This window comes from Cavia porcellus, unplaced genomic scaffold, assembly GCF_034190915.1.
Source record: "Cavia porcellus strain 051 isolate PalLab524CR breed Dunkin Hartley unplaced genomic scaffold, mCavPor4.1 scaffold_6, whole genome shotgun sequence".
In the NCBI taxonomy this organism is placed as follows: Eukaryota; Metazoa; Chordata; class Mammalia; order Rodentia; family Caviidae; genus Cavia; species Cavia porcellus.
In genome coordinates this window covers 2,136,083-2,163,427 of record NW_026947489.1, presented here as the reverse complement: position 1 = coordinate 2,163,427, position 27,345 = coordinate 2,136,083, and the positions used below count along the sequence as shown (strand labels likewise).

At 41.8% G+C, this 27,345-nt stretch overlaps 1 protein-coding gene across 4 annotated transcripts in view; it reads right to left on the bottom strand.

Moving 5' to 3' along the window:
• The window catches only part of Herc2 (HECT and RLD domain containing E3 ubiquitin protein ligase 2), a 177,980-nt gene that overhangs the window by 52,874 nt on the left and 97,761 nt on the right, over positions 1-27,345 (bottom strand). For all 4 annotated transcript variants that reach the window (XM_063249811.1, XM_063249813.1, XM_063249812.1 and 1 more), the window contains 21 exons: positions 26,490-26,757; positions 26,259-26,395; positions 25,639-25,737; positions 23,246-23,414; positions 23,027-23,152; positions 21,458-21,566; positions 21,207-21,346; positions 18,847-19,037; positions 17,911-18,016; positions 17,732-17,823; positions 13,688-13,863; positions 10,417-10,528; positions 8,646-8,727; positions 8,393-8,536; positions 6,771-6,861; positions 6,284-6,461; positions 6,017-6,098; positions 5,762-5,933; positions 4,900-5,044; positions 3,872-4,097; positions 575-746 (listed from right to left, as the gene is read on the bottom strand). In XM_063249811.1, the coding sequence (XP_063105881.1) occupies positions 575-746; positions 3,872-4,097; positions 4,900-5,044; positions 5,762-5,933; positions 6,017-6,098; positions 6,284-6,461; positions 6,771-6,861; positions 8,393-8,536; positions 8,646-8,727; positions 10,417-10,528; positions 13,688-13,863; positions 17,732-17,823; positions 17,911-18,016; positions 18,847-19,037; positions 21,207-21,346; positions 21,458-21,566; positions 23,027-23,152; positions 23,246-23,414; positions 25,639-25,737; positions 26,259-26,395; positions 26,490-26,757 (3,017 nt within the window). The remainder of the gene's footprint in view (positions 1-574; positions 747-3,871; positions 4,098-4,899; positions 5,045-5,761; positions 5,934-6,016; positions 6,099-6,283; positions 6,462-6,770; positions 6,862-8,392; positions 8,537-8,645; positions 8,728-10,416; positions 10,529-13,687; positions 13,864-17,731; positions 17,824-17,910; positions 18,017-18,846; positions 19,038-21,206; positions 21,347-21,457; positions 21,567-23,026; positions 23,153-23,245; positions 23,415-25,638; positions 25,738-26,258; positions 26,396-26,489; positions 26,758-27,345) is intronic.

The following is a 27,345-nucleotide window of genomic DNA, read 5'->3' as shown; positions in this document are numbered from 1 at the left end:
AACCCTGCCTAAAGTAGTCTTTTATACTGGGAGCTTGATCCTTTCTTCCTTCTCTCTTCATTCCTGGCGATGAAGGGAGCAGCTCTGCTCTGCCACGTGCTCCACCACCGTGATATGCTGCCTCACCACATGGCCAGAGTAATCATGGGCGGGAACCAAAAGAAATCTTCCCTTCCTACGGCTAACCAGGTTCGGTGTGCTGTTACAGGCACAGAAAGCTGACTAACACAGGCTGACCAAAGATGACAGCAAAACACTGCAAAGACAGAAGTATCATCACTCTGCCTTACGCGAGGAAAGAGTCTACGTCACTGTAAATTAGTATCAATGAATTTTTACTCCTCAAATAATAAGTATTGACCAAAAAGAAAAATGATAACTTGACTTGTTTTCTGATTCCTATTTCAATATTCATTAAGACAAGCACAAAGATCACCATCAAAGGATATGTGGCTTGCAACGCACAGCACTCAAACACAGTAACACAATACTGTTTAAAACATCCAGTTCCCCAAGTATTACAAAGCTCAACGCTGGTGCTCCTGCAGAGCTTCCAAGGTCAGCACGTGCCTACCTGGCATACATGATTTGCAGTGCTGTAAGAATGTGTGATAAGGCCTGCTGTTTGGCCAGGCTACCATCCAACGACAGAAGGATCTTTGCAAGAGAAGGACGATTTGGCTTAGAGCTATTTGCACCACTTGTTTTATTACTGGTAGCAGAAGAATCAGCATCTGAAGGCACACCTAAAAGTAGATAAATAAACATCTGTTTATTAGGTCTGTTTCTACACAGCCTGGTCTTTCAGGTGAGCTCCAAAGCACACTTCAGCCTGCAATCTGCTATTTCATAGAGTATATATAGGCTTAGTGATAATCCTTCAAGAGTTAAAAACAAATTCTCAATACTTTTGTAAGGAAGCTGCATTCAGCAAAAGTTCACTGAAAACTACAAAAAAGAACATTTTTTAAAAATACATTTATGAAAGTTTATGTTATATACAGATAAGCTGTGAAAATGGTACAATAATTATCTGTATTTACTTGATAAGCCCCCACACACACAAAAAAAAACATCAAAACAAAGAAAGATGTTTGCCCCCAACAGTCTAAACATATCCCCAGCATGCCGGCCTGAGAGCTGCCAGACCTCAGCAGGGGAAAAGAGCATGAAAAGCCTAGAGCTCTCCAAGCAGAGAAGGTCAATATGGCTACAGGCCAACAGCCAGGACCAGGGAGAAAAAGGCTGTCCAGAGGGAGCCCCGCAAAGGTACAAGTGTTCCTGCTCACGCTCCCCAAAGACTCAGATGAGAATGTCAGTGAGAAGAAGCTGTCCAAAGCCAAAAAGAACTGCTGCCTCAAAAGATTCAAGGCACAGCACCTAGCAAACACACAAAGCCCACATCAGCACCCGACTAGAGGGCCTCAGAATTTGCACAGAAATACAGGGTTACTCAAAAAGATCTTGCCTCAGTCGTAGGCAACAGTTTCTAGTTCTGGATTCACCTAACAAGTCTAAAACCAAGAACAAAAGAATCAAATTGCTCTACAGTAACTCGGTTACATCTAAGCTCAGGTTGTGGCTTGAAAAATCTCTAGCAACATCCAGAGCAGAGTCATTATGCATGGCAACCAGCCAAAGACCACTTGATAACAGAACAGCAAAAAGGTAAAACACTGTTATGGGTTACAAACTGGTAGTCACCTTAACACCAGCAGAATTCAATCACCATGGTGCTGACTGTAGACGCTCCACCTGGGGAAAGTTGTCAGCATAAATAAATATGTGGAGAAGGAGAAGCAAGACATTGTGGGATTCTCTAAGTGTTGCTGTTTGGAGCCATGACTGGCTTCCCCAGTGTGAGTTCGACCATTATCATCAGACGAGCTCGGGACCTTGATGGTGAGTGGCTGTGGTTCACTTTGGGGGAGCTCTGCTCCTACACTGAGCATTGCTTCCTGGCTCCAGAGGGGAAGACACGTGCTATTTAATCTCCAGGACAAACTCATCAAGCTGGCTTTCTGGCACGTACTCAACTGTTCTTATCACCAGAGGAGCTCAGGACCTCCGTGTCACTGAGGACAGCTGTGGTGCTTTTCAGGGCAGCCCTGGTCTTTGCTGTGAGTGCGACTTCACAGTGCCAACATAGAATCCTCAACCTACCAGCACAGCTCCTTCACCCCGTTGGCACAGACTTTCTAGCTTCCACCGCTGACCTTTGGACCTTCCCAGTGCGGATCCGTAAAAGAGACTGGCATGAGTCCTTCTCATGGGCTCTAGACCTGCAGCTGGACTCTTGGGAGGAACTGTCGTGGGCTCTAGGCCTTCATCTGGACTCATGCAGGACACTGCTGTGGGATCCAGGCCCTTGGCTGATCATTCTGGGTCTTTAGTGTTGTGGACAGATTTCCTGCACTTTCTTGTGTTTTACTCTGGGTGACCATCATAAAACAATATTACAAATTCTGTGTCCCCTATATAATTGTTCTCCTTGCAACCACACTGACTACAACACTGACTAACACAGCCAAGGCACCGACAGCTGGGAGACCATGCTTCTTAATGGAGTCAGAACAGATTCCAAACACAGAAAGATACTGTGATCACTGAGTGAAACCCAGTGATCAAAGACATCCACGTATCCCTCTCGCAGCAGATGTTTCTTTACATTACAAGATGTCAACAACCTCAGCACAAGACAACAATGAAACATGAAAAGACAAGGCACCAAAATGCCTCCCAAAACTGTCAACTCGAGTGAAGCCATCCCAGGGGGGATCGGGGAGAATAAGCTGCATACAAGATTATTTAGAAGGCTAAGGGAGGAGAGCAGAAATCAGATCCAAGAACTATTCGCTCGGCAGGGTCAGGAACGATGTAACTGAACAGGTAACAGGAGCGAACATTAAAAAGATGCAGGAACTTTCAGACAACACTACTAAAAAGCTAGCTGAGCTAAATAAAATGAATGGCCAGTTTGCCAAAGACTCAGAGCCCATGACAGGGTTTCAACCAGAAATTCCAGGGAGTAATAAAAGTTATACTGAACCCAAGGACAGCCGCAGAGTGAGGACAGAATCTGAGAACTAGGAGATGACAGTTTCGAAGACCAGCTACTCAGACACCTGAAAAGCAACAAGGGAACATGAAAAATGGATCCAACAACTACTAGAAGGCACAGAAAAGACTAATCTAAGAGTACTTGGAATAAGTGAAAAATCAGAAAACAACATAAATGGCATAAAAATCTGTTCAGCGTCTGGATCGAACATAAGGGACAACTCCTTACACCTTCAGTGTCCAGCATCAGACAGTAAAAATCTCTGAAAAATCTCTTCCTGTTGTAGGACACTGACTTTGATCCCTCTATCCAAGTATGAAGTTCTAGCACTAGGCTCCGGGCTCAAAAGCTCCTCTCTCCCCACCACTGACACAAAAGTCCCCACTCAAAGGCTGAAGAAACCTTGCTCTTTGCTCCTCAGCCACCAGGAGGGGAGCAGCTTGGCTCCAACACACTCTTCCATCACAACACACTGCCTCACCACAGGCACAGAAACCACGAGCCACTAACCATGACAGAAACCATGAGACAGTAAATCTTTCCTCCTCTAAATCGTTTTTCTAAGATATTTTTGTCACAGACATGAAAAGTTAACTAACACAGCGTCCCTCAGATCCAGGCTGACACCCAAAATAACTTATCACATTACACTTAATGAAAAATACAAGGTAATAGAGTGCATGCAGCAGGGTTCCACAGTGCCTCTGAGCGATCTACAACACTGCAGTAGGTGCAGTAACAGCAGCACCTTCCAACCGATCCCCAACACTGCCATCACTACAGGGGTCTCAGAGAAGAAACAGCTCTTACCTAAGTAAGAAGCACCTAAAGGGTCTCGTGCAGTCTGGAAAAGGACGGGCTCGTGGACAGAGGGTGTGGCCACATCCACAGTTGTCCATGCTACACTGTGTGATGACCCACAAGCCACTCGTGTGATCTTCTGGCCTTCTAAGCCTTGCACAAGGGTGGGCTTCCTATTAACTGTGGTTGTGCCATTGCCCTGCTGACCATGGTCATTATCACCCCAAGCGTACACCTGTTTATGGGGGGAAAAATTTTTTTTGAACATTTCAGATCATTTTCTTTAAACTTAAACACACTTAAAATTATCGTCCACGGTACTTCAAAGAATTGAGCTTTTAGTGGTAAAAGGTCAGTATCATAATCTTATAAAATAGCATATGTGGACTGCAATGTAACCATAATCCTCCCCAGCAACTATAATTGCAGATCTACTTAATATCCAACTAATTGATCCATTTTGTTTTGTTATACAATCCTCCCTTTCAAGTTAGAGTAGTAATTTATTTTTCCTTTATCTTACAAAGAAAAATAAAAAACATCACATTTACTTTTAATGTGCTTCTTGCCTTTATAAAACTGTATTTCATTTGATTAAAAACAGTATACTAGTTTTACTTCCATACATGAATCCTAAAATGTGATACCCGTGATCCAGTAACAGTGTATAGCTCTCAAAGCAGCAAAATGAGCAATGCTTATCATCGAATGATTTTATTTCTGAAATGTTGTCTCCCCATCACCTATCAAATCCCTAAGTAAAGTACTGCAAAGAGTTTAGCATGAAGTAGCAATGATCATTTTTTCATTCCCACAAGTACTTGAGTGAAAATGACTTTCTCAAGGTCCTACCCTCAACATGTGCTGGTGAGCAGGCAGACACAACACAAGTGAACACAGTAAGGGCACCATCCACTCTCACCATTCTTCTGGTGTAAGACCCATTTCATCAAAGGTCACAACTCTAACAAGGTAGGAGCTGTGTCGTGAATACCACTTCAGCAGGCACATCACCTGCAGGCCACCTGTAGCCTTACCTGCCCCGAGTCTGTTACTGCCAGGCAGTGCAGCGCCCCAACTGCCACATGCACAATCTTCTTCCCTCTCAGTCCTTCCACCACCTGTGGTTTCCGCACATGTACATCAGAGCCGTGGCCCAACCGGAAGTAATCTCCTTTCCCCCTGTGAGAGCAACAGTGTGAGTGTCACTACATGGTTTTCCTCTGGCAATGCTGTAAAGCAGCTTTGAGAGCCAGCTCAGAGATATGGGATGCCACCACACATAGCAGCCAAGGCCTCTGAGCTTATATTCTAAACCATCATTAGTTCAGCTAGAAGATGGTTCCTACTGTAATACAGGACATTTAGGCTAATAGAATAGATTCTCATACAAAGAGACTGAAAATAAGACCCAAGTCCAAACTTCCTTCCAAAACACTGTATGGTATGTGTCTTTTTCAAGCTGCCTCTAGTCACAATATTGACACTGTCCAAGGTTGGTGCAGGCACCCCGTGCTTGGTACTTTAATAAGCTTTCACAAGAATCACACATAAACTTTTATGAGGGTCAAAGGATTCAGAAGTCTGTTTTGCTCTCATTTTATCATTCCTTAGGCTATTAGGCTTTTCCCATAGTAAACAAGCAGAAGAAACACGCTCCATAAACCTCACCAAACAAGATACACAAGTGCACTAAAATTTCTCTAATATTCTTTTCAAAATAACCTATTTAACACTGTCAGCAATTTTAACTCAAAATAAACAAAAAGACAAGGATGACCGGATGAGTAAGAAAATGACAACCCACGAGCACCACAGGGTGGTCAGGGGCTAAAGCTGAGGCCTGTTGCACAGGACACACCCAACAGATGCACTGGGGACAGAAGGAAGCTCACATACCACGTCCACACCACTCCCGATTTAGTGAGAGCCAAGGAGAACTGAGCACCACACTCGATCTGGCACACTCCCTGGCCGTTTAGCCTCTCAATGTTCTGGGGAATGTTGCAGCCTTCACTTCCTCCCCGGCCCAATTTTCCGAAGTCACCATCACCCCAGGAAAACACCAAACCTAGGTTCAGGAGATAAGAACTTCAGGTCAGGGTTTCATTATATTCCCCCACCCAGAATACTCAGTTCATGACAGACACGCACCTTCATCGGTCAGGGCCAGCGTCTGTGCGTCTCTACTTCCACAGGCAACCTGGATCACTCTGTGACCAAGAAGAACTTTCACCTACTCAATTACAAATTTAAAGCCAGCGTCAAGCACAAGCACTGAGAACAGGAAGATTATCTCACAGACTAAAAGCTAATAACGCACACATCATTATGAGCTTTTCTAGACTCAAGGCGTATTGTCACTTGAAATCATTAGATAGTAAGCTTTTTGTAAACAAACAACAGAATGTGTATAATCACCATTTTGGGCTTCAGCTGTGTTGTATTATCCCCATGTCCCAACCGGCCATATTCTCCGAGACCCCAAGTATACAGCTCCCCACTGGAGGTGAGGGCTGCACTGTGGGAGCTCCCGCAGGCAATGTCCCGGATACGCTTGGTTTTCAGAGCCTCTATCAGCCTCGGCTTGTCACAGTTCCTGGAACGAGATTAAACTACACTCCATTCTTCTTCGAAGAAGGCAAAAAGACATCTACACTGATCTACCTTTATTCAACACGAGATCTACAAACCAACCTAACCACCAAACCTTAAAAAACAGTATGCAACACTAAATCACATATTCATCTATGTGTTGATAAGGAACAGGCCCATGTTAAAAAAAATTACTAAAGCTATACTTCCATAAATAGCCTATCCTGTTTAAACTTTACACAAAACAAGTATTAAAGGCATTCTCTGTTATCGTTCGTAACCGTTTCTTATTAACAAGTAAAAATATTCTTACATTCTGCTGAAGTGTCCGAGTTTTCCATCGTCACCTTCACCCCACGAAAACACTTTGCCATCAACAGTTAGGGCCGTGGCATGCCGGCCACCTGCAATAGTCAGACAGGTACAGAAAGTTCATGCCATAACCACTCTGCGTGCTTGGAATGTAGCATATACTCAACAATTGTGTGCTGAATGAATGAAGCAAACAGGATCAACATTTCAGTTGTTATGAAAGCTTTCCAGTGACATGGAAAACAGATGGACTTTTAATAAACTATGAAATTGTAACTCTAAAACTATTTTTATAGGTCGAGTGTAGTGGTGTATGCCTATAATTCCAGCACTTGTAAGACTGAGGCAGGAGGAGAGATCACTGTGAGTTCAAGGTCAGCCTGAGCTGCAAAGTAAATTCAAGGCCAGCCTAAACTGCATAGTAATACCTTGTCTCAAAAGATAATAAATAAATACCCAATTTTATTTCCAGGAATAAGACAAAGTAATGCTGATTAACAAGTGATACTCTTATTTTAAATGTATAAAAAATAAAAATTTAGCTTAAAAAAAGGAAAAATAAGCACATTTATGACTGTCAAATACGGCAGCAATGTAAGACTCTCAGTAATGTACACGACAGTGGAATTATTTGAGCAGAAGCACTACCATTGGCAAGCAAGACAGTACACTTCCTCTTCTGAAGTACTGCAGCTCTTCCCCAGGACACAGTGCTCTTCTGATCCATGAGCCTGGCCCTCTGGGCCACAGACATGCCTTGTTCTGCCAGCGCCTGGAGCTTAGAGGGAGGGTGGCAGCAGGGCCGCTGGTCCCTAACGTCTGTCCTCCCACGTCCTTATTAAGAGAACCCCGTATCATCACGGGACAGTGCAGTGCTCAGCTAACAAGCACTCCTTCTGCCTCCCTGCCCACGGGAAGCTCTGCAGAGGGCTGTATGGACTGGAGGACAAGTCACTGTTCTCGCCTGGGCCTGGCCTACAGGATACAGTAGCAGGCCTTCTTCCCACAGTCCTGGGAAGGGAGGACACGTGGACAGGCCCAGACCCTGCCTACACTTTCACAAAGCAGAAAAGGAAACCTCTGTCTTTCTCAGGACTCTAAGCATATTTGCATTTCTTACTATTTGGGACCATACCTAACCCTTTCTGCTGCAAGTATAAACTGAGCTTCGTATCTGCGTCAGAGACCGGATGCTGTGCTTCAAACTAACATTTAATAAAACTGCCCTCAAGAGAAGGGGAGTGAGTCTTTCCCATCACTGAGGCTCACAGTTACTTTTGGGAATCTGATAAAAGTCACAGACTCTTTCTCCAGAAAAATACACATTTAAACACAGAACGTAATTTTTTTATTGATACAACGGGGCCAAGATCATGGCTCCAAGACTGAACATCCTATCCTTGGAGGACTGAAACACTGACAATGCGAAGTTTTCAAAAAAACCTAATTCTGTACCGCTAATGAAATTCCAGACCATCCAGGGACTTATATTATCCAGTTTTTCTTCCTATTAATTAAGGTAAAACTTGAAGACAAATGCAAGGACGCTTCAGGGAAAATTATTTACAGGCCTCAGTAATTTACGCTCTGAAAACAACAGATTTACAGGCACCAGCACTTTACCTGAATGCACAGCCACCTTCTTGACTACATAACTGCTGAGGGCCGTGATCTGCCGTGGAATGGGGACCGTCCCGCTGGATAGGCCCAACCCCAGCCGGCCATTGGTAGCTTCTCCACAGGCATACACCTTCCCTTCCACAGTCACTGCAAAGAACCACAGATGGGGAAACTCAATCCTCCACAACACAAAAGCTATTTTTATGTATGTGCTAAGCATAATTTTAAAATTTTTCTAAAATTAGGATAATCATACCTGCAAACAAACTTTTAGAACCACCAGCCACCTGTACCACATTCAAAGCAGACAGTGTCTCGGAGAAGGAAGGCACTTTTATCTAGAAGATTTTTTTTAAAGAAAGAAAAAGAATTTTATTTGCACTTTAAAAATTTTAAGCAACAAATGCTACAAGGAATCACTAAAAATTTGTATGATTACATCAGCCAGAGGTTTTTTTTAAACACCAAAGTAAAAATGGAGACACACTGAAATTTATTTTAAAATAAGTTAGATTTGTGGAATGAGTAGAAAAGACAGAAACACAGCCAGCTATTAACAACGGTTCAAGTTAGGACCAGAGATATGTGGGCTCACAACCCTAAGCTTTATACCTGGGTAATTTGAACATTTCCACAACAAAAGGTAAAAGTAAAACTTATGAGTATAAGTAAAAATAAAAGTTAGTTCAGGTTCTACTTATTCTCCTTGATTCTCACTCTGATACTGATAAAAAAAAAAAAAATCAGATGCTTGCTGGGGATTTAGCTCAGCGGCATAAGCACCTGCCTTGCAAGCAGGCAGTCATGAGTTCGATCCCTGGTACCAATAAAAAATGAAAAAGACAAAAAAAAAAAAAATCAGATGCTTGTATTTTCATTTTAATTTAATTTAAAATCCCTTGAGCATCTGTAGAAGAAACCTTTCAGACAGATTCATACACTTTCAGAGTCATTCCTGCAGCAGAAGAAGAGTTCACCATCACTGCAGACTTCTGAGTAGCCTTCCTACAGAAGCTCCATGTGCAACAGACCATGGCCATGCCTCAGAGACCACGCACTGGCCAGCCCCTCCAGAAAACAGCTGAGACTCCCAGAGCTCACTACAACTGCCCACTTCAAAATGGAAGTCAGGGATCCTAATACCAATTGTCGTTCAAGGCCGTCCAAAGAGAGAGAAAGATGAGCTAGATCTCGACAGGTCAAAAGTTCCAGTACATAAGCTCTAATTGTCTCAGCCTCTCGATAATGTATTCAACCTATTCAAAGGTGGAATTAGTTTCATCTAGTCTTTTTCAAAATCTCTAAGCAGCATAAATACTTTTCCAGTTACTCTTCATCCAAGTATTTACAGGATAAGTGGCCTGGCCTGCCCATGAGTCCATGACTTACTAACAAGATAAATGAACTGGGCGAAGAGGTGCACAACTACAACCCCTGGGAGGCTGAGGCAGAGGACTGCCGTGAGTTCAAGGCCAGCCTGCACTGCACAGCGAAACACATGAATGAGAACGTGAAAGCCTCCAGCCCCAACAAACCGCTCACAGATGATAGATGTGTATGTGCTCTACTTCGCTGTGCTTACAAAGCATTCTCTCTCTACAGAGGCTATTTCCCCCTGAGGTATCCAGGCACCAAGTGCGAAAAGGGCAGGCTCCATCTGACTCACCTTCATTCCAGGATGGCACTTCTAACACAGCATTTCATTCTTGGTAAGCAAAGTGAACTGAAGGCCAGATGAATACAGTTATAGTCTACAATTTTCATCTATGCATTTCTCCTCAAAAGTCTAGCTTATAGAAATACAAGTGCAATTACTGTTCAAAGACAGAAGCTGCTCAGAAGCTAAATTTGATAATGTGTATCAGTTTAAGAATTATTTTCCAAAAACTAATCTTACAAACCACATATGGAAGGTAAAACTCGTAGTGAAAACGGCCGTTTCTGAGGTTCCTGTGGACCGAGCACCACAGAACACCTTCAAGTCCTCGGTGGCCAGTGATGTGGGTGTTGACCTAGCAGGTAGATACCTTCGAGCCTTTGAGCCCGCCCAGCTGGTCCTTGTCATTCAGGCCCCAAACGAACACCTTGGTTCTTATTGTAGCCGCTGATTCCAGTCCCGCAGCCTTCTTTCTAATAAGGCTAGCCAAAAGGGAAAACAGAGCAGGAGATCTTTCAGCATAAAACAGATACAACATAAAAGAAAAGCAAACTCAAGCACTCAAACACTTCACTGTGTCTTAATAAAATCTCAAGTTTTTACATGATCAACAGCTCCAAAGAGTCAATGGTTCCAGGCACCTGTATGCTTCCTATCCTCTCCTTTTTGGTACAGATCTTTATTGGGTATATAGTACATATCCTTTTTCTTCTCAAATATCACACAGATATGGCAATTACTTTGACATCTGTCACCAAAACACACAGATACTACACACAGAACCAGAAGCTGCCACTAATACTGGCCTTGTGATAACGTCCCAAAACCAGGACACATTTGGACATTATCATTCCGAAAGAAAGCAGCAAAGAGATGTAACCATCTGGCCCTACGGGTATTCTAACACAGCTAAGTAAATTGAAGCCAAATGCTTTCTTCCTTCACACCCTCTACCCATGACATGGGCCAGCAGGCCTGGTGCTGGTGAGCTGGGCGGGGGTCTTCCCCACCTTTCCTTGTGAGAAGACTTGCTACTCCCACCTGTTCATCCCACCCCTGATCTGTCTTCTTGGGAAAGTTAAACAGCAGCAGGCAAAACACTCTAATTCTTGAACTTGAAGTCACAAAAATGCACGAAATAGTGCTATATTTTTAGGGTTGGTATTTTGACAGCCTAATGCTAAGAATTGCTTCTTTTACGTGTGGGGTTTTTGACTTTTTAGTAAATAGCTTTTGATCTATTTTTGTAAGCTAACATGGAAGACTGAAGACTCTGGAAACTAGATTCCACATAGGTAAGATTTAAAAAAAAAAAAAAACACTTACCTTATGGGATCAAAATTTTAAGGGTTTGGGAATAAAAATTTAGGAAAACTATGTGGCATTAGGCACAGAAGAACAAGCTTACGTAGAAGGTACTGAAATACTCTATAACATATTATTGGTCAAAAATAGACAAGAAACCAGGAGCGACACTCAGAACAATTAATGTCAAGCACCATCCTACTCTCAACCACTCGGAGGGAAGGTCAGCTGCCTGCAGTCACTGCGGGCACATCTCACTCAGGTATTTGCTTCCGGGAGACTGCTTGGGCCACCGACTCAACCCGAATTTATTCATGAAACAATTATAATCAAATATCTAGATTTCCTTTTGTTCATGCATTCAATCACGTAAAAATCTGAACGAAGAGTAAAGCTCAAAACTTTACAGTTATTTCACATATACAGTGCAAGTACTAACTGTTTGCCCAATTCAACAGCTACTAAATAAGAAAATACTAATTTGCAATTTTCTCTTAAAAACCCAATTATTTCCTTATTTAAGTGAACTGATGTTTCCTTCATTTAATTAATGTGTAGATGTGACATACAACCTGCTATATTTTAGATAAGGCAGGCAGACAGACAGACAGACACACACACACACACACACACACACACACACTTTCAACTTTTATGCAAGGCAAGGGTTTTGAAATAAAACAAGACAGATGAGAGAGCCCTGGAGTACTTCTTACATAGCGGCTGCCCACTCCTGGCCATGGGAATGTGTCCAACAGCAGTGTGGACAATCGCCTTGGTCTCTACGTCACACACTGGACAGAACTTAAGCAAAGGGTGTTTGGGTCAACAGGGTAAAGCCAGCACTGGTGACTGCCGCTAGTGCCTGTTTATAGGGCCAAGTCCATGGCAGAAACTCAAGGGTGCCTTAGGGAATAAAAACACACTAACTCAGATTTCATTCTCATAGGGCTAGGGACCAAACCCAAGGCACTGTGCATACTGGTCAAGCACTCCACCACTGAGGTACATTTCAAGCCCACAACATCCCAGTTTACTTTCCATACCCTCTGACTTAGCGTTTTCACTGATAGCAATTAATCTAGGAAGACACAAGTTGTAAGGACAGTGATCATCTACATTATCGGTTGCTGTAACAGTAAACGAGGCCTAGAGCACACACGTCTCGGGAAAAATGCACAAATGACAGATACTGTTATCCCTGGCACACTGTTGTTCCCTGTACCAGAACCACTCTCGTCTGCCTGCTCTTCTTGAAGCAACACTGACTCTTCCTGTACCATCGGGTGCAGTGCTCTACTGCAGACCCTCAGGGCACACGCAGCTCCTTCTAGTCCATGATGTAGCGACACACTCATGGAAGTTTTCCTGATCTTTTTCCTCACGTTCACCACAGGAGTGGCCAACAGCAGACACATGCTGATGTGTGTAAATGCATGCTGAGTAGGAACAGTCATCACCCCTCACCTCCTGGGAGAACTTAAGTAAATGAGAAGCAAGTCATAAGATGAAACCGTATGCTACAACATTATATACAAGGGGCCAGGGATTTAGCTCAGCAGCGTAAGTGCCTGCCTGGCAAGCACAAGATTGCAAGTTCGATTCCTGGTACAAAAAAAATTATACACAAGACATTACAGAGGAGGTTGGTAGTGAGAGCTGCACAAGTGCACAAGAATGCAAATGTACCTAATGCTACTGAACTACATTTAAAAACTGTTAGGATGGGGCTGGGTGTGGTGGCGCACACCTATAACCTCGGCACCAGGAAGCTGAAGCAAGGACCACAAGTCCAGGCCCAACCTGAGTAGCTTAGCAAGACTGTCTCAAAACAAAAAGGGCTGGAGATGTAGCCCGGAGTGAAGGACCTGGATCCAATACCCAGCACTGAAGAAAAAGAAAAAGTTAAAATGGTAAATTATGTATTTTACCATAATAAAAATGAATAAATTTTTCTTTAAAGCATAATGATAAACACTTATACAAAAAAGCTACAATATATACCATACCACTTCCATAGGAAAAAAATTTAAAATAGAAAAACAAAACAAAACAAAACAAAACAAAAACCCTACAAGTATAGTATACAAAGGTATATAGTGGTATTTCATGTAGGAAAAAAAAACAAGCATTTTGATTTTAACAATATTTTTTAAAGTGTAATGCATTTCAATGTTTTCTTAAAACTACAAGTTAATTTTTTTTCCTCGTAAACTAAATGATCTTGCAGGCACAAGCCTACTCTCCATGTAAAACATGCTCAGATTTAACACACGCTTGAGGGGATTCTGAACCAAAGTGAAGCTAAGCAAGCACCAGTCACACGTGGCTCTCACCTCCCACTGCTGCCTTTGTCGTCATCTTCCTCTTCGTTATCTGAAGCCAAGAAAGGAACCGCAGCCAAGTCCTCCTCCTCTGCACGGATGCGCCCCAGGAGGATGAGCCCGTGGATCTTACAATCGATGCCTGAGCTCCTGCACTGCTTGATGGCAATTTCAATGTACCTGTGATACTAGACGAGAAATAACAAGCTACACTTTTTAGACTCAAGCACGTGGCATACGGTAGCTGGAAAGGCAGGACATTTGAGATGTAGAACATGTGGAAAGTCAGCCTCCTTAAGTTCTGGAAATGCCAGCTGAGTGTTCAAAGTGAGCACACCACATCCAAGTAAAATCTACTTTTAAAAGAAGTTACTAACATCAAATATGTCTACTTGTGATTTGATTTGCACGGATTTTCTTACGAAAGCTAAGCAGGATGAAAGGGTTACTAAATGGCAACCATCCTCTTTCAGAGTTCTCTTACATCAAGATGTGTTATATCAGAAAGACATTGTATGTCAGGTTTTTAAAACGCAGCATTTGAATATACACAAATTAGTTGAAAACTCTGTAAACTGTCACTTAACTCATACTTCCTAGCCTCTGACCAATCTGTTTATATATGTAGTATCCTAAGAACCCTATCGATATCATGTTGTTTCAAAACCTCAGCGTGTACCACTGAGTCACAGGCTTTCAAAACTATGTCCACATTATTATCACAGCTCAAACAATAATTCCTATGTCCTCTAGCAGGCTACAGTAATCAAACTTCTCAGTACATCATAAATGTTATTTCACTGTTGGATTATTGTTGAACCACTGAAACCAAAATGAAACAAGACCCAAAGCTCCTGTTACACATTCGGCATGTGCTGATCCTACAAGTGCCCCACGCTCTGTATGAAGCAGCTGCATTCTCAAGATGGCCCTGGAGATACTCTGCTACCCTTACATTATATGTGAGCACAGTGATGTGGCAGAAAGCCTACAGCACTAACAATTCCTTTCCAGTGGTTTCCAAGGTTCTTTCTAACCTTGACCTGACCAAACTTCAAGACCTACCTATTTCACAGATTGAACAAACATTCATCAACAATGCAAAAGCCAAACAAAGAATATAAACAATGAAGCTAAGTGCAAAGACCTTGTGTTCAATGCTTACTTGACAGAGGGAAGGAGAGATACAGAGGGGGAGAGACAGAGAGACAGAGGCAGAGACAGAGAGAAGGCCTAGTCTATTTTTTCTCCTTTAGCAAGAAAAAGCCAAGAAAAGTAAGAGTTAAATGGAGTGCAAAGCGTAGATACTAGCTGAATCAAGAGTAATATAATTCAACTTCAAAAGACATCTGTGGAATAACTGGAAAACAAGAAAACTAACTGGATATTATATACACTAAAGAATAAATGCTGGATTCAATAATGATACCAAAGTCCTTATTAAAGGGTTGGGGATTTTGCTCAGTGGCGTAAGCAGCTGCGTGGCAAGATCAAGGTCATGAGTTCAATCCCTGGTACCAAAAATATAAATAAAGCCCTTGTTGAAATGAATAGTGATATAAATGATACTGAAATAAAACCATTTCTTAGGGATAGAAACAGAAAGGAAAGAATGAATGAAAACAACTGGAAAAATACTGATAAAAGTTGACGGTTAGGCTCTAAAGTGTTTCCATATGATTTCTGTTTTTGGTTATATACTAAAAATTTCACAAGTCAGGTATACAGCAAAGATGGTTAAAGCCTGTTTCTAGTTTTTCAGTTGGCTAGAGCAGGGGATCATGAGTTTCTTCCACTTACTCAAAATGTTTAGTGTTTCTTACATAGGTGTTACACAATATTTTATACTTATCAAATATTACAGACTAAGGCTAGGTGTGATGGCACATGTCTGTAATCCCAGTACTCAGAAGCCTGCGGCAGAAAGATCACTGTGAGTTTGAGGCCAGCCTGGGCTACAAATAAGTTCAAGGCCAGCCTGAAATGCACTGCAAGACCCTGTCTCAAAAAGAACCCACTACCAAAAAATTATAGACTAAATTATGTTGAATTGAAAATGTTTTACCTTAAATCTCTGCCAACAGTCTCTGTTGACTCAGTTAATTCTGTACTTACTGGTTTAGTTAAAACGCAAAAATACTTAGGACTCTAAGACATTACAAACTACACTCCGTTACCTAGCAACAAGTTAACAGTAAAATGTACAGTTCAGTATTTTTTCTCAGAAATAGTCAATGTTATTTTTCATTTTTATAATTTGTCGATTTACTTTAAACACTGCTACTGATTAAACATTAATTAATATATCAGAAAATAAATGGTAACTACATGAATGACAAATAATGACAAATATATCTCAAAATATTAAGAAAAAATTTTAAAACTTCTTACCATAAAGAAATATTTGAGGTGATTACATCAATTAGCCTGATTTCACTGTTCCACAAGGTATCGTGAAATCAAATACCACAATGCACCCCCATAAATTTATACAATTATTACTTACCAATTAAAAATAAAAATAAGATGAAGCAAAGTTTGAAGCAGTAAGAATGGAGTAACAGACTATTTAAGAAATATACATGCTGAGCGTGGTGGCACATGCCTATAATTCCAGTACTCCAGGAGGCCAACACAAGAGGATCATAAGTTTGAGCCCAGCCCATGCAATTTAGCGACACAGCAAGACCCTATCTAAATGTAGGGACACTGAATTCAGGCCCTAGTACCAAGGAAGGAAGGAAAGAGAGACAGGGAGAAAGGGAAGGGGGAAGGGAAAGAGGATGAAGGGAAGGGGACAGTGGGAAGGGAAGAGGGAAATGCATAAATCTAAACTGGGTGTGGTGCTGCACATCTGTAATTTCAAACACTCAGAAGGCTGAGACAGAAAGACTGCAAGGTGGAGGTCAACCTCAGACAATTTACTGAAACCCTGTCGCAAAACTTAGTACAAAAATGAAAGAGCTGTGGATGTATTTCAATGTAGTGCACCCCTGGGTTTAATCCCCAGTGCTGCAATAAACAAACAGAGCTTTAAAAAAATCGTGAATGAGAGGGCTGAGAGTGTAGCTCAGGGGTACAGTGTTTTCCTAGCATTCTTAAGGCCCTAGAGTACCACAAGAAACAAAACAAAGAATAAATGATGAACTGCATTTAACCAAAAAAAATTTTCTTGGTGACAGGGTTTTGCTATAGAGTTCAGACTGGCCTCCAACTCCTACCTCATGGCAGGTACCCTTTCTGCCTCAGCTTCCCAGGTGATGGAATTACAGATGTGCACCACCTCCCCCACCTGTACTTAACAATTTAAACCCGTCACCTATAATAAACATTGGAAGAATAAAACAATCAAATATTTGATAATTTTATCTACTACCACTGCCTCAATTAAACTAGGCCTACAAAACAACAGCATAGGTAATACCCAAAAACCTGAGTATGCTTTATTTTAACTACATGTAATGAATTAGAATACACTGTGTGCATGTAAAGACTCACTGAGAATCTGAGGAAGGAAATACAGCTGATCTGCAGTGCTCACTGTTAAAAAGAGCCCTCACTGGCTCTCTCAGAATCCTGAAGGGACACAATAACCTAGGACCCATTCTGCAGTTCTTTATGACCAACTCAAAGACCGCTGCCACATGCCAGGTACAGCTCTGGATGCCAAAGGTATTACAACAAGTAAGTTCAGTGCCACATACATGGTCAGAAAAGCCATCAGAAACCAAAAGATATTTAAGGAAGACAAAAATATGAGACGCAAATAATGGCCTGGGTCACACACCTGATGACTTGTGCCAGCCACTCTTACTGGTGCTATCATCCAAGAGAAACAGAGTGCTTCCCAGCCTTTTGACAAGATTAAGTGCAAAGAAAACAGAATGAAATCTATTCATTTTCAAGTTGCTCTGAAAAACAGCCAATTCAAGTTGTATAAAACAAACTGTTAAAACTTTAAGACAAATGCTGCCTCATGGAGAGGGAGGCCTGAACGCAGCGTTAGCACAGAAACCACCTCCCTTGTCCTCTGAGGAGGAGAAGCCCTGTACGTACCTCTGCACAGTCACTCAGAAGGGGAACGGTGGTGTCAGTGGGGTTGATGTTGATGGTCTTCAGCTCAATCAGGTTATTCAGGGAATTTCCACCTGCAGAGAAAACAGCAAAACGGTCAAACAAAGGGGTCTTATTGAAAGACAGAAAAGACCTCTTTTCCAGTAAATAAATTCAATTACCTGATACAACAACCAAGGAGGGCATATAGCTACTGTCTGCAGGATCCACTATCATTTTTAATCTATGAACAAGAACATCTGGGAAAATCTCCAAACGGATCCAATGCTTTAAAAAGGAAAATTCTCAGTTAGCAAAATCAAGTTGTATTTTAGCTACTGATATAATATCACTGAAGTTTTTGAATTTAATTCAATTTTGTTTTATTTGCTGAGACAGGGTCTCATTATGCAGTGTGGGCTGGCCTTGAACTTACTTATGTAGCCCAGCCTGGCCTTGAACTCATGGTAATCCTTCCACCTCAGCCTCCAGGGTGCTAGGATGATGCACTCCCATGCCAAACTATCTCAGTTTTTTTAAATAAATTATGGTATGAGAAAATTTTTGTATTCTCCTGACAGAAACCAGAATATTCCTCCCCCTCATCACTTATTCAAGCAAAGATGCATTCTAAACCCCAGAAGTGATGTATTTACAGATTCTTCATCAAGGTTGGCATCCTATGAAGAGCCAACGACAGAAAACACTACAGTTAAAATGGTGCAGTCCAGCCTGCACTGTGTGCCACTGAGGTGTACCCACACAGGACAGCAGACATGAGGCCTCTGAAAAGACGGCAACAGGAGGCTAAGAAAACCTTCACACCAGAAGCAGAACTGGAATTTGTACATTTTAATCAGGAAAGGAAAACAGAAAATCTACTATATCCTCCATCAACTGACCAGTTAGGTGAAGTTTAATACGCTGTTTAAAATCTCTTGACAACCAGGTATTACTCTGTAATTCTTAAAGAATTACTGAAATGAAATATAAAATGAATATTGACAGGTAGCATTAGAACGGTAGGTTAGTCAACCTTCATGGAGAAAATCTAAATGAAAGCATCTCCAAAAACAAAAACTGATGTGCCCCTGATGTGCCCGTCCGTCTCACACTACCTTTCCCTGCGAGCCTGATGACTGCCAGCAGGGCTCACTGCCGTCAATCAGACGGGAGGCCTGGTTCACCGAGGACGACACATTCAGGCTCTTCACCATGCGGGACCAGCTGTCCAGCAGCATCCCTGGCTGGCTGCTGTGGCACCGCTTCATCTGTTTTCCAGAACGGCCGCAAAACACTGCAGACTGTCCTGGTTCATGTGGTCAAAAGAAAGAACTTTCATGATCAAGATACCAAGAATACTACCTAGTGATAATCTTACTTTATAAAAAACAAAGTTTTCTAATTAAAGGGAAGTAATAACAAAAATCTCTTCAAAGGTATTTTATACTTTTCTACTCAATTTATGAGAAATCCATATAATATCGTAATAATTTATTCTACTTAAACTCTCTCAGGCAAAAAGAAGAGCAAAATATTTCCAAACAAAAACAATGATGATGAGGTTGTGGGAAAAGTTCGGCAACAGACCTAAAGAAAACATTCTACTCAAAACTGTTTTTGGGATTCTAGACCTGCAGCTCAGTGACAGACTGCTCACCTAGCACGTAGGGTCTGGGTTTAATCTTAACACCACAGAAACTAAGAACACTTTCACAAATGAGAAAGAAAAAGCAAACTTGTAAAACACTTTCACACTCTGTGTGATAAACTTAGAAACAGGTCTTTCTCATTAAGTACAACTGCAAGGTCTCGACAAATGTCCAAAACTGAATAAATCATCTGCAAAGTATCTGAATCAATGCCACAGTAAAGAAGCACTTGATGAGAATCCAAACAGCACTGGAGCAGATGGAGGCACTGAGGTAAGGCACTCGCATCCGAGGCTGTCTTGCCTTGATGGTGCCGGTCAGCTTTTACTCCAAGCCCCGGAAGGACAAACTGCACCCTGCCAGCCTCAGCACGAAAAGACGACAGCAACCGGAGTCAGAGACATCAGGAGGGCTGTGGACGGCCACAGGAAACACTCTGTGCCTCAGATCCCAACAGGACACAACAAAGAAGAGTGAGCTACAAAAGGCTGGGGCTGGTGGGGGTTGTGGGGGTTTTGCCTGACTTTTATTTTTTCTTTTCTATTTTTTTGGTTTATTAAACAGACCGTAGTGTGGAAACATCTCAATCACTGAAAGTTGATTAAAGTGAGCTCAGACAGCTACTTAACCCCAAACACCTAGCAAAACAATCCATCCTCCTCCCTAGATCTCTGAGGAAAGAACATCTACTTCAATTTAGTTCAAAAAATGATTTTATAAACAACATCCAGAACATAAATGGTACATAAAAGACAAAAAAAATAAATACAAGCTAGCAAAAATATACAGAAATAGCCTCCAAAGATTCCAGAAACTGGAGTTGTAAGACACAGACTTTATGCTTAGTATGTTAAAAAAAAAGATAAGACAACATAGAATCTGCTAGTAAAGAAATGAAGAGAAAAACCTGGAAAGTCTAGAACTGACATATGTAACAATTAGAGGTTGAACTTAATGAACAGGGGGCTAAGTGCTTGCCTAGGGTGTGAGAGGCCCCAGAGGTAACAAGATACCTGGGATGGAGAACTAAGGAGCAACAGCTTAGCAAACATAAATAAAACATGAAAGATTTGTCAGACAGGATGAAAAAGCAGGCCCCTACAACAAGGGAGAATAAGGGCAGATGTAATAATGTGGAAAAATACAAAATGATAGAGAATTTCCAAAAATGATAAAAGAGTACAGGCCACAAAGTTATGAAGCACCACCAACTCCCAGGAAAAGTAAGTATGAAGAAGTATCTCTCTATGCCCAGGTAAAATCTGTGTAGGGTGAAAGCCAGGCACGCCAGCATATACCAACAGTCACAGCTACTTCTCACCCACTAGAGGGTGCCATGATAAAAACCCGTCAAATTACAGGTAGTGGTGAGGAGGGGGAGAAACTGGGAGCCTTTGGCGTTGCTGGTAGAAATACAAAATAGTACCGTCACTATTGAATATATTTTGGCAGTGATTCTAAACATTCAAGAACCACCATGAGACCCTGGAAAGTCACTTCTAGGTACATACCCAGAAGTTCTGACCAAGGATTCACACAGATCCTTGAACCCAGCAACATTATTCATAGCAGCCAAACGGTAGAAGCAATACAAATGTCCATTAACAGTTGAAATGATAAGCAAAACAAACAAATCCTGTTACTCTATCTAACTCCTCTTAAAAAACAAAACCCAGTTCCCAGTGGACAGGATGGTCCCTTCTGCCTAACTGTGCGTTGCAGTATTCAGTGTATACTCATGACCCTGAAGGACACATTCCAGTACACCAGTGTTCACAGTAATCACCTTACTAGTCATAACGTGATCGATAACCCTTCTGTCCTACCTGGTTCATTTATTCTGCCAAATGTATGCCTTGTGTTGTGTTTTTTGGTCTTGAAACACGTTTCACAAAAATCAAAGTCATCACAGTTTCTGCATTTGAATCTGGATCCATTGATAGGAAACATTTGACAGCCATCACACCTATTTTTGAAAGAGTCATTGAGTTGATTTAAAAAAAGACAAGATTTATTAAACTTAAAGAAAACCCTGCTTCCCAAAACAAATGTAACAGTCATAAAAATTAAAACTCACGTAACTCCAGGATGTATACTAGGCACCAACTCCATTTCTGACAACAACCCGGTCCAGTGAGATTGCTGAGGAAAGTCAACAATGATGTCTTTTCCATTGGCACTGAAAGCTATGACAGAGCAGAATCCACCAGAGGCTTCTTAATCACCAATATAAAACTACAACTAAAATTAAAACTTACCTAGCTGTGTGATATTATACTGGAGTTCTTTGTATTTTGCAAACAGTACTTATCTGTTAAAGGTGTAAAGGTATATGCTAAGATACTCAGGGGTGAAATGAACTAGCTTCAAAATAATCAAAAGAAGGGGTCACAAAAGAAGGAGCTGACCACCGCTAAGGGGAGTAACAGGCACATGAAAGCTCAGCACACTAGGTTTTCTCTTTGGTATATGCTTATCATTTTGCACCTGAGGTTCTGTAATTACACCAAGTAAAACAATTCCATTCAATATAGCTGGTAAGTCTAGAAATAAAAACCATGTTATTAATGTCTCTTGTCCTTTAATGAAAGTAAGATATGACTCAAAATATTGACTTAGAACCACATTCTTTTCAAAATTTATCTCTGTTTTGACTTGTAAGTGTTTTAAGACTCTCTTAAACAAAAATATTTTTAAAAAGTAAAATATCAAGGCCAAGGATTTAGCTCAGTGGCACAAGTGCTTGCCTGGCAAGTGCTAGGCCATGAGTTCAATACCCAGTACCCTCTCTCAAAAAGTAAAATATCAAATAAGCTATCTGGGTTTGTATAAACAGAATTTCTAACAATGCCCCTCATCCACTTGAGAAGCACTACCATTATGTGACATCCGAAGCATCTAGTCACAAAACAAAAGGCATAATTATTAATCTGCAACCATTAAAAAGGACACTGTCTTTCAGAGTGTGCCATGTTTTGGGGAATTTCTATATCATGTTAAATATAACCTGAAAAGAATTTGTGTTTCCAGGTCCCAAGGCCAATAGTTGGCACATTTCTGCTTCTTAAACCCAGTCCTACATTTTAATTCAGTATGAAACACAGAAACACAGTCCCTAACAACTAAGAGGTGGTTTAATACATTCGTTCACTGAAGAAAGAATCACAGGGTAAGTTAATAGAACCCCAACATTAGACAAAACCACTGTGTGACGGATAGATTAAGGCTAAAACAAAGCCCTCCTTAACCTCGTAGGGATCAAAGTCAACTCTAACCCAAATAACAACTATCCCACACATTCCTCTATCCTGACTAACACGAATGACTACTTTTGTACCAATCTTACTCTGAAGCTACCTAATCTTTGCAATAGCCTTTGCTTCCTTGAACTCTCTCCCAAATACTCAACACAATCACGATGACCTCGGGCTAAAATCCTTTATGGAGACAACTGATCTCCAGGTCTGTGCCTTCCCACATTGCAATGAACCAAAAGATCTGCCTCCATTCAACTGCAGATATACTGCACTGGTGGCCAATAAATGCTTTCTTCACACTTGCATTTTTACCTCTAAATTAAGGGGAAGGGGAATTCTGAGTTCATGAAACGCTAACACTCGGAATGTTGTTGCACAGGTAATATTACCTTTCACAATTCCCACACTCTGATGAGTCACAGATCCCCACTTGTATTTCGGTGTGGTAACAGAGGCTTTGACCCGTACTTTATCACCAATTTTAATGTGAGAAGAAGAACTCGGTGGAGGGTACCCTGGAGATTTCAACAGTAAATTCAGTATGATTAGCATTCATTTCTGGAAACTGTTTCAAAGCAAACACCAAAAGCAGTAAAGAAGGTGCTCACCTATAAGTTCCACGTGAATGTACCTGACCCAGTAGGTGCCCCCTTTCTGCTGCCAGTCACACTGCACGTTGAGGTCGTGCAGCCCGTCTCTGTCCAGTTTGATGACTTTGCCCACATCACCCTCACACACTTCTTCATATGTTCGACAGCATCTAACCATCATGCCCACCTGGAATTAAAAGTCCAGTCCAGTGAATCTGAATGAAACAAACCATTTTAAGTAGTAGTAATCTCTAAGATTCTGCTCAGCACCTGGAATGTAGTCTAAGTACTATTTACACTAAATGAACCAGAGTTCTTCAGCAAACTAGCTAGTTCTATATGAATACAGATGAGCGTGGAACAATCTGTGCCATAAAGGAAGCTGTCAAAGATAAGTGGGCTTGCTCAAAAGCACGCTCTGCCAAAAGGAATCGTGGTCCTGAGGAATGCATCAAGTTCTAAAGAAAATGCATTCATTATCACGATACTCAGCAAACTAAAGCTGCCTGATCACCTTTGTAAGCATTAGAGCACCAAGGTATCATTATGAAAACTGGTAAGTCCTTCTTGCGAAAACAATGAATCAAGCATTTATTCTGCCTTTCCAACGATAACTATTACAATAACTAAGCAGTGCTGACAAGAAAAGGTTTCCCCCCATAGAAAACAACTTGAGCTAATAAATTTAAAAAGGATGACAAAGTTAGAAAATTGCTATCACGCAGCCCCAAAATGATAGGTTTGAGGTGATGCACCAATGAGCACTCAGTGAACTACAAAATTAACAGTTAATGGAGTGCTTGTCCGTGGAAGAGGCAGGGTGACAAGATCTAACTGACCTCCAATTGCACACTGTCAACTTGAGGCAAAACAGAGCACACTGCCTCTAAGGAGCCTCCTGCCGAAGGCTCAGCCTGAATCACCTTCCAGCCCTTACTTTAATGATCACAGACATAGAAAGACCCTACAAGAGAATAGGGGCTAGAGATTTAGCTCAGCGGCATAAGCACCTGCCTTGCAAGCAGGCAGTCGTGAGTTCAATCCCTGGTACCGATAAAAATGAAAAAGACAAAAAAAAAAGAAAGACCCTACAGGGGAATAGCAACAAAATCCAAAATACAAGACATTTCAAGAATGCAGTTTTACCCACAAATAAATACAAGGATTCAGGAGGCTAAGGCAGGAGGATCACTGTGAGTTTGAGGCCGCCTAGGCTACATAGTGAGTTGAAGCAGTGAGGGACCTTGTCTCAAAACAGTAAGTCAATCAATCGACCAATGGCAGGGACTAGAGAATGCCAAGGGGGTGTTATAAAATGAACGAACGTATCTTCCCAAAAACTCATATACTGAAGCCCTATTCCTCCATGTAGCTGTTTAGAAGACAGGACTGCTAAGGAAAAAAAAGGACTAGTAACCAGAGTTACCCTGCTTGCTCCCACTCCCCTTCCCTAATCCATCTGTGGACGAGAGAAGGCAGCCATCCACAGGCCAAAGTCGTCCCCACAGAAACCCCCTAAGCGGGCACCTTGGTCTCAAATTCCCAGCCTCCAGAACTATGACAAAGGAATGTCTGTGGGCAAAGGCACTCACTCTGTGGTGCCGATATGGCAGCCTGAACTAGGACCAGAGAAAGCTAGTGTAGCTTCAAAGAGTTTTAAGAGACACATGACTTAAAACAAGCTGTATAATGTTTATATTTAAATACCAAAACATAAAGAGCCATTTTTTGAGAAAAGGAGGGAAACAAGAGCAAGCACTGGATACGAGGAGATAGTAAGGAATTATTTCTTTAGGTAATGTTGCTTAAAGAGCAATGTCGCTGTGTTAAAAATAAAATCCTTCATCAGGACATACTGATATATTTACAGGCAAAATGAGGTACTGCTCAAGTTTGCTCAAATACACTAAAATGAAACAATCAGAATATAAAAAGGGAGGATTTAAGGTGGATAAAGGAATATACATAAATGATACAAAAAACAAGTGAAACTGAAATGCACCAGTGGGGGTAAGAGAACAAACGTCTCTGCACCAGCTCTGCTGTGCACAGCCACCTCTGCTCTCCCTGCTAGACCCCTGCCCAAGGTCTGTGGCTTTCTGCTAGCTGCATGCGGGGCTGTCTCCCAAAGGCCCTGAGCTACCCCCTCACCACACGTTCCCACACATCCCCCCGACGCCGCCGGGCGACAACCCCGGCAACCCCTTCACTATCCACTCCTTCTCCCCACAGTGCTCATTCCCTTCTGGGAGACGCAGAGGTGATAGGATGCATCTGACTATATTCTGCATAAAACAGCGGGCTCTCTGAGCTCAGGGGCTCCGTCTGCTGAAGCTCAGCACCAAAGAGAGGTTAAAGTTATTCACTGAACAAAGTAATGAGCCAGGCCCCAGCCTGAGACAATGACTCACCTGAATGTTCTCCCGTACATACACAGCATAATCATCATTACTCAAGAAATCAGCACGTTTTTTGTAGGTCTGGCTTTCCGTCACAACAGCACCAGTAGACTGCAAGAGATAACACATTTAAAAAAAAAAAAAAAGAGAACAGAAAAACTACTTTTAAGGAAAAGTCTGTGAAATTTATAAGGTATGAGTACTATATATTCCCTATAAAAGTCATAGTTTTAAAAATACTAAAACCAATAGCACAGTAAACAGAAATGAAAACTCAAAAGCTGTATGTATAGAAGATTTCAAGGTATTTCCAAATGACTCCTATGGAACACTTTACTCAGGTGAGAAATCAGTGTGTCATACAGAAACATGACGTTTTAATGAAATACTTTTCATGGCTATACAATAGCATTAAGTGTTTGAACAAGGATCTGTTTCAAAACAATCACAATATAGAAAACCCAATGAGCAGTGCAATACCAAAACAATCAATCTTGTTCTGTGCCTAGCAGAACTGTGGGTGAGTCTTCTGGACAGTCCATGAGGGATACAGCTGGTTCTCCCAAGTAACAAAGCAAAGTGACATACAGTGCTCAGACCATCAGACTTGCAGGGAACACACAAGTACTGACCAGAGAGTAGGCTGCGTCCTCCATGCTCTCCACCACCTCCTCATCTGAGTATTCATCAGACACTGTATCTGCATCTGAGAGCTCTGTGATCTGGATATCGGAATGGTCCAGTAGCCACCCAACCAAGGCCTCCACACCTAAACGCAAACACACGAGGGCCACCATGAAGACCAATAGTGCTAAAATGTGAACCCACAAGCGAATAAGCCCCCAAAATGGAAAATGCAGTACCAGGCAAGCTAGATGCATTCCCAGAAGCACCAGTTAGGGACTTGAGAGCAAACTCAATGTTCCTGCGAGGAAAGCCCATCTCCATGAGCTGCACCACAATGGGCAGAGCAGGTGCGGGTGACTGCTTGCGCCTCTTCACCCTGGCTGGGCGGGTGTGCTGCACAGAGATCGGCGTTGTGGCCTCACTGGAGCTGCAGTCCTCGAAGCCTGGGCTCAAAGGGTGAGTGGACTCCACAGCCAGACACTGACACACAGCCAAAGCAGCGGCCTAGCAGACAAGGGCAGGGTGGAGGTGTGTGCCTGCACCCCCACCTGCCTTACACACCAATGAAATGTGGAAGACCAATGTCCATTAAGAACTGCAGTGCACAGGCATAGGAAGCCCATATTCACATGGGTATATTTTAAATGAATTGATAAAATGTCAGAAAACATCAACGTAATGTTTCCCAGGTTTTTGGTGTTTTGTTTGTTTGTTTTGTTTTGTTTTTTGGCACCAGGAATCAAACTCAAGACCTTGCGCTTGCCAGGCAGGCACATAGGACACTGAGCTATATGTCTGGTCCAAGTTTCCCAGTTTAATGCAGAAAAAAAAAAAAAAAAAAACTGGTGCTCAAACAACTCTATTGAATCCTTCCTTCATCATACAGAGCCTGAAAAAGATCCCTCCACAGACGTACGAACATTTAACACATGATACACCATTAATTATTCAAATAATTTACACAAGTCCAAAATAATGTTAACTTTAGCCTTCTCATTCTTTATGTAGTAAGATGTTCTGTGGGCTAGGCACAAAAATAGCTGGTGCTAAGTAATCATAAATATTATTTGGTATTACCATTTAAAATTCAGA